The sequence below is a fragment of the Tinamus guttatus genome, unplaced genomic scaffold (assembly GCF_059628265.1).
Source record: "Tinamus guttatus ecotype Peru unplaced genomic scaffold, ASM5962826v1 Tinamus_guttatus_pri_ptg001832l, whole genome shotgun sequence".
NCBI lineage: Eukaryota > Metazoa > Chordata > Aves > Tinamiformes > Tinamidae > Tinamus > Tinamus guttatus.
Window position 1 is genome coordinate 1 of NW_028290366.1, and position 8,126 is coordinate 8,126.

Sequence of the window (8,126 nt, forward strand, 5' to 3'; positions counted from 1 at the left end):
GGGGGGGAAAGAGTGGGAAAAACAGTGGGAGAGGGAAAAAGTACTGATTAGAATCAGCTAGTGAAAATGTACTCATTTCACCTGTACTCAGGTGAAAATGTACTCATTTCATAAAAAGAGACAAGCAACAGGTGACAAATCTTGCTGGGGGAGGGGGGGAGGGGAGGAGAAGTTGTTTTCTGTTATCTCCTTGCACTTTTCTTTAGTAAAGACGTTAAGTAACATGTGCAAAGGAAAAAAACAGTTCTCTGCCAAGTGTTCTGAAAGATTCCACTCATCTCACTGCAGCTACACTGGGGAGGCAGCATGCAGGGTTTTGTGCTTCACATTCTACCTTTAGTATATCTAGTATATATCTATATAATATATTCTAATTATGTTAAAAGATTAGACTAACTGTGCAGCTTAGGGCAACAGTTATCACAGTTGGATCTGAAGAATGCTAACAGCAGAGCATTTAAAAAAAGAATAGTATCAGGTTCTACAAAGCTTTATTAGACATAACAGCGCTTTGTACCAGCTTTGGGACTTGAAGCAGCTGCTGAGTTCATTATTAGTGAAAGTAATTTGATTTCTAGAGATATTTTAGATGTTATCACCATTGTTTACTATTGCCTTTTGGGTTCACAAGACTATGTTTCTTTTGAAAGTAAAAATATTTATATGTCTATATCTGTCAACCTATCGTACATGCACAGTTCTCAAGTACGTACACAAATCTCACATACATGACAAGAAAAACCATCTTTAAACAAACAACCAAGCAAAAGGCAGATAAAAGCCTTTGATCCTTCCTAACGGAAAAGGGACTTTCATTTCCACATTTTCATTTACTTGCTTCGCACACCTGGTGCCAGCTAAGGAGCAGGTGTGCAGCAATCCTTTGGGAATGCTTTACCAAAAGCAAGTGAATGATGCAATGCAACTTCCATATTTATTCTAAAATTGCCATGGAAACTAGTCCATTTTTTCACATTTACTGGAAGGAACTCTGAAGTCAACAGATTCATGTTTGCATTTACACAGAACACAAAAACTGATGCGATTATCTTAATTATGTTTATATTTAATTTGAAAAAAAAACAAAATGGCACAAGGTATTGTAGTTCTGTGTAGAGAAAACTATCACATACTAAAATACTCGTCTTCTTGCTGCTCCTCTTAGCCTCGAAGGGCAGCAAGAGTGTGCTAGCCTGTGTGTGTTGAAGCCTTTGCTCTTACCAGAGTACCTAATCATTTTAAGATGGGTATGATCCACCTTCCCTCAAAATCTAAGCAGCTGCAAAGCTGCAAACTTCTGAAAAGTTTTGAGTGATTTTGAGCCATTTGGATTACAGACTACCACTTTTCAAGTATAATAACCAACAGTTCCCCTTAATGGTGATTTATTAATTTCAGCATAAATGCTCGACAAGTTTTTTGTCTACTTTGGTTTGGGTTTGTGATAATTATACTGTGTGTATAAGTACAAGAAGATATTTTCTGGTAGTGGAAACCATTAGGATTAAAAACAGTAACGGGACATGGAAAGCCAATTCAAAGAAAATATACACAAAATCAAAATCTGAAGCAATTAAGAAAATCCATTAGTAAATGCAGTTATTAAACAAACCATTTAGCATTCCAATATCAATAAAGATTCAGCCAAACTCAGGTGTGATTGCACAACACAGGAATAAACACCAATGCACACTTCAGCCAGGTAACCTAACTGCCAAGAAAACAGGAAGCAGCAGCAACATACATGCAGCATGGCAGTCCTACAGTTGCCGAATAGTTAATAAAAGATATTGAGGAGGGATTTGCAGCAGAAGACAGAAAGTAATCTAGTGGATTAATTTTAGAAATCTATTTGTGAATGAGTAATATAATAAAATCAGGTGAAACAAAGGTGACAGCTGGTTGTGAACAAAGAGAAGACAAAAACATCTCAGTAACAGAGATGTCTGATGCCTTCTTCAGCGAAGGAAAGGACCAAAAGGTAGGTCAAGACTACTTTCTACAGAGTTGAAAAGATGCAACAGAGAATGCCTGAAGATAGGTTGCTGCTATTCTGTTTTGAAAAGATTGTAACAGTCAGAACATATTTAAGTTTAGAATGAAGAGTTTTGCAATTTCAAGGACACTAAACTATTGAAGACAGGATAAGAACTTTTATTATCCTGACAAATTTTCTGTAAGTTAGAGACCTAGATACGTCACTGTAAGGAGCTAAAAGTTACTCCACATCTATCTTTTAGTTACAGCTATGTAGAAGTTTGCTAAATTACTGGCATCCACTCCAGATAATTTTTACTGCAAGAGTGTTTGTTCACTGAGATACCTGTCAGTGATGGAGACCACTTCTTTCACATAAAGACTTCCCTATCTTATGTACACACAAGCAGACTACAGCTGAAGAATAGGATTCTTTGTATTTCAACAATCATATGGCAGATATGTAGGGCAGTCTAATAAACCCACTTCAGATAAAATTTAGGTTATGCCCACAGAGTTTTGTCTAGAATTGGCAACCTAGTCAAAAGTGAAAATTTTGCTCTGCTGCACTATTTCTGGAGAATGAGATAGGGAAGATGAAAACTGTGTCATACAGTCCTTCCCAGATTCAAAGGGATATATAAATTAGAAAGGGGATAACATTTCATGGTAAATGGAATGTGAACTCTCAGCCTTGCCATTGTATATTCAAACATTTAGCTTTATATAAAATATAACCAGTAATCGTTGTTACTAGAAATCAGCATATTGTACTTCATTATATTAAAAGAATATTTATATAAAAAAACATTTACAGAAACACAGATATTATGAACACAAATCCATTATCATTTCTAATGTCATTATAAATGCTTAGCAGACCCTGAAATACTTTTTAGTAATTTGACTGCTTAGTCATTCTAGCATAAAATCAAAACAAAGCAACCTTTGTTAACTCATGCAAGAAATGAGAAACTCCAGATCTCAAAATAAACATGTCTTTTGTCCATTATATAACATTTCTGTCATGATCCGTACTTTAGGTTTCCATTTAGCTAGCAAATTAATGACTGTAGTACCCACTGTTAGAGCTATGACCAAGATTATTTCATCCCAGGCATACAGCACAGGTATAGACTCTAGCATTGAAGGTTTCCTAATGAAGCAATAGCATGAACCCAGATTATCGTAGGGCTTTTACATTCTATTTCACCACAGATAATAAGAGCATTTCACATGCACACAGCCTCAATCTGTATTTTATCAACAGAAGAAGAGTAAAGAAATTAGATACCTTATTTATTGAGATTTTATCTATTAATGGTGCCTTGGTGTTTCAAGGATGCATGAAAGGAAGCTGAGCTTTAATTCATTTTAAAAAACCTCTCCAGGTATCTCAGTGGAAAAGATATGAAATCTAAGGCTTTATTTTCTATTTCCTTTCTGAAAACTATTCAAGTGAATTTCAATATTTTTTTTCTGCAGAAAGAAAGAACTGAAATCAGAACAGACTATTGTGTACTGTACCTCTGCAATCTGTCTCCCTGACTTTTAGGGAATTATTAATGAGATAGTACCTAACCTGTAGTACCTAAGCTACAGTAGTAGCAGATGTTTTGTAATGAGCTATAGATAGGTCTCATATCTTCCAGAATGAGAAACTAAGGAAAAAAAAACAAAACAAACAAAAAAAACCCCACACATTTTAGAGTCCCTGACAGCTGTATCAACACATCCCCTTTCATCGACCTCTCAAAATCTGCCCAAAGCCCTATTGCTGGTCATTATCTATTTACTTAATTATGTTTGGAATCCTAATAACATTTTTCCACGTGATTATACAACAGTTGGACAATGTAAAGTCAATCAAATACCTGTTCTCTGCATCTACTGATCCTCTCGGACAACAGATCTGAATTATTCTTTTCTTCATCAAGCTCAAGCTCCAGGTGAGATAACTTGTCCTAAGTGGAACATACAAAATAATTTCAGCATATTAGTCTCCCATCCTTTTCAGACTCCTATCAGGCCTTTCTTCCATAAACTTCAAGAACTAAAACTGTTTGAAAGGAGAGACTTTCAAAGTGAAATACATGCAGAAAATCTAGGAAAAAAAATGGTCTCAGAAAATAAACTTGCTTGTCTGAAAGAAAAACTTTTATTTTTTAATCAATTATTCCAGTTTTAAGAAAAAGAAATTCTGTAATTAAAACATTTGTTCTAGAAAATCCTTCCAGATTTTGCAAGTGACAAAAGTTTCCTTCAATAAGCAGAACATACATGAGTACAATGATATAAAAGTGCTTATGGAAGTCAATTTTGGGCTTAATCGAACCAAACAACTAAGCTAACCTGATAATAACTTAATGATTTAGGCTCCTGAAATCCTGAAATTAACTGATATTTGATGCTACTTTTATTTCTAAATGCTTTTAAAAGTCTAGGTGAAAGGCCTATGAATGACTATATTCCTATTTTACCTTATGAACTTTAGGTGAAATTAATTAAAAAGAACTCCATTTGCCATCAGCTAATGAAAGTAATGAAAGAACATGTACAACTGCTACTTAGAATACATCATAATTCTCACATTGCTACTACAGGGATTTTCTAGCACATCTAGTTCATTTGTTTCTTCACAAACAGAATGCACATGACTAAATGATTCCAATCAGATTAATAAAATACCACCCCTAGAAATGGCTTTTACCTCCATTAATTTGATTTGCCTTGCCCGATCATCTTTCAAGTTGTTTTTAGCCTCCAGTTCATATTCCAAATCTCTCACAGTCTGTTCCAGTAGCTGAGTCTTTGTAATTGCCTCATCCTGAGCTCTCTGGTGGTCTTTTAAATTTTCTTCCATAAGACGCATCTGAAACAAAAATAATTACAATAATATGCTTTATATTATGTTTTTAATAAACAAATGGTATCTATAAAGGCTATTATAAGCGTAACATCTGGAAAAACAGGCCCATAGTATGACAGGAATTGCAAGGAGCAATGGCTTTCCCCAGTATTTTTTGTTTCGGCCACACGGTGGCACCAACCAAAGGAATTTTAATCCAAGTTGATAGTGTGAAAGTTCAGAGGCTGCACAGATGTCTTGAACACCACATTTTACAGTCACGCTTATAAACAGTCTTATTTTTTATTTTTCAATTTTACTCATTGTAGAGAACCAACATTTTTATAATTTTGTAAATGGTTATGTCTTTGTAACTTTTTCAATATCATTCTTTTCCTTTCCTGACACCAATGCTTCTGCTTTTTCATGCTTATTTTTGTAGCATGAGGCACTTTCATGACATTATATTATACTAATAATATAACTGCTAATGTACCTATATCTAATAAACATAGCTTTTTAAATAGAGATATCTGATGAGAAAAGTCTTCTAATCACAATGTATACTCAATAAAATTATTTAGTGACTTCATAAAAAAAATATTAGTAGTTGGGTGGGTTTTCGCTTTTTAGGCAAGATTGTAATGCTTCCTTATATTTGTAGCTTAGCTTGTGACGTCTATAATACATGATCAGAGGTTTCTTCTTCAGCATGCATTATTCCTCAGTTTAGTTAACTACTGATTTCAGTGATAAAGATAAATTAACTTGTTACTAACTGTTACAGAATTTGCTATCCATCGTTAAGTCCTAACAACACCATGTTGGACGCATGCGAAGTGCATGATCTGGTGAACTGCTAAGCGCAGAGATACGTACGTTAAAAGAAGCATCTCATTAACACTTCAGAATGACACTGGACTGACAATTCTTAACATGGGAGCCTTTTATGTACAAAGGACTTTTCAGTGAGGCAGTAACAATGAAAAACTCCTATGTTGCCTTGCCAGAATGTTATACAGATTTATGGTGGTACTATATATATAGGAACCACACTTCCACCTCTGTAACTGTTCTTTTAAACTAAATTTAAAGCAAGATTTGGAAGAAAGCAGAAGTCCTGAGCTGGAAGATCAAACTATTAAAATAGTCTTTGTAGAGAATACACTTATGGCCAGTATATCCTCATAGTTTTTCCAAGAGCAGAACAAGTATACGCAGACATTTAAAAGCCTAGATTGCTTTTATGGCAGAATTTACATGCTAAAAGACAGACACTTCAAGACTGTGGCCGATTCTCGTTGCACAGACAGCTTTGTCGTTTAAATTTGCAACTTGTCTGCCACAAAGGAAAAAAGAGAATATATGTCAATTCTCGTAAAGGACAGACTTTGGTTTTATTTGTTTCAAAATAACTGCTTGTCTTTTTCTATTTCAGAGATCTCTCCACATTCTCAACTCCGTTAGCAGTAAGCAAGAAAAGAGCAATAGATCATTAATGAATCCTTGTCATATCACTTTGATACACTCATCTGTCAGACACACTGTACTTATCCATCCACTATTGCATCCAGGAAATCCCATTTCCCTGGCAGATGTACCACACTGATGATGATCATCATGAAGAATGAAAAACAAAAGCACTCTTGACTGAGATCAGTCACTCCCGAGGCAGAGATAGCAAAGATTCATTGCCTTGAAAATGATCTGAGCAGAATCCTAGGTCAAAGGCTAAAATATGTCGTTGAACTTACGAGCCATTACCTCATCCTGCATTTTCAAGTTTGCCAGGCGTGATTTTTCCAGCTCAATATTTTTTTCTTTTAATTGTCTCTGCAGTTCTGCAAGTTCCCTGTGATTTTTCTCCTTGTAGTCTTCAAGCTGATTCTGAAATTCCAAAGCTGATGCTCTTGAGACTTCTACTATTTCAGCCACCTGGGGAAAAATGTAAATATAAAACACAGAGTGATATAAAAGACCATGTTTAATCTACAGTTTTTTTTCAGGTTCTCCTATGCTCAACCCCAAATTCACCATTTGAGAGTACTATCAAACAAATGTTGTGCACAAATAAATGAATTTTCATGTAGACGCACAAAAACACTAAACGTTAAGGTTATTTTCTAATGGCTTGCAGGGCCAGACTATGCTCTTTTTGTCCATCAGCAGTTCTTCCAGTTGACTGACATAATGAGCTACACTGTCAAGCTTTAGGATATCAATACCAAGTTGTATGGTTTACATACAGACAGCAAAATAAATCTCTAAATATAGTAGCAATCTGATGAATCAGCTGTAAAACAATAATATCCAGCTGACGAAGAACTGACTTTGATCTGCAGCACACACTGAAACTAAGCTCAAATCAGGAATCTTGTTTTAACAAAACAGAACTGTTTTACAACAGTATTTTGAGATAGCAGCGTTCCAACTACTGTTCTAGTTCTGAAAGCTTTTATTGATAGTCTCCAGGTGAAGAAATTACTAGCCAAGTTCACATTTCACTTTCTTTTACATGTAAAAATATCCCAAAACTTATTTTGCAAACTGGCAGCTCATTTGCTTCTGTCTGTTAGATATTTAATCTCCTGCAGGCTCTCTGGAATGCACTCATACCTCCTCCTGTAACTTTTCAATGGTCTTGTTTAGTTGTTGTCGTTCGTCTTCCATTTCATTCTTTATCTTCTTCAACTGCTCCTTCTGGTAAATTTCATCTTTTAACTGCTCTGTTAACTGTTGCCGTTCCTGTGAAATACAACTAATGTCCTCCTGCAGGGGATTTTAAACAAAGAAAGAAAAAATCACATATGTAGATGTAGGCCCTCTTTTCCAATATATTAAAAAAGGCATGTAACACACTGTGCAGCAATAATATTAGCAGCTGTCATAACTTGAATACAACCCAAGGCTGGAAAAATGGAGAAGTTGACTGACTTAACAGTTTGTTAGCTAGTAGAAAACAAACAGTACTTAGGGATGCGGTGCTTTATCCTTGCTATAAAATTCTGAACCTTGCAACATTTGCAGGATATAAGGCATCCCCTTTTCATGGTTCTATAGCATGCGGAGCATACACTCCTCTGCAGTAGCACATGTGCTGGCAAATCCTACCTTCTGCACAAGCTTCAACACTGATTTCAGGTTTCTTATTTTCCTGACTGACACCTTTAACTCAGTGCTAAAGTATTTCCCAACAAAATACTCTTCCTAGGTTTAAAAAAAAAAAAAAAAAAAAAAAAAAAAGAAAGCAAATCTGTTCCTACCATGACTGAAAAGTAACTAATAAGGACTTTTTTTCCCT

The 8,126-nt window shown here is 35.2% G+C and overlaps 1 protein-coding gene across 1 annotated transcript; it reads right to left on the reverse strand.

The window, feature by feature from the left end:
- Window positions 1-3,851: 3,851 nt before the first annotated feature.
- On the reverse strand, window positions 3,852-7,664 carry LOC148590026 (cingulin-like protein 1; the record flags this gene model as incomplete). Its single annotated transcript, XM_088539555.1, has 4 exons — window positions 7,442-7,664; window positions 6,590-6,760; window positions 4,688-4,849; window positions 3,852-3,941 (listed from the first exon to the last, which is right to left on the reverse strand). Coding segments are annotated over exons 1-4 (477 nt in total), but the record flags the coding sequence as incomplete, so codon positions are not given.
- Between the last annotated feature and the right edge of the window lie 462 nt (window positions 7,665-8,126).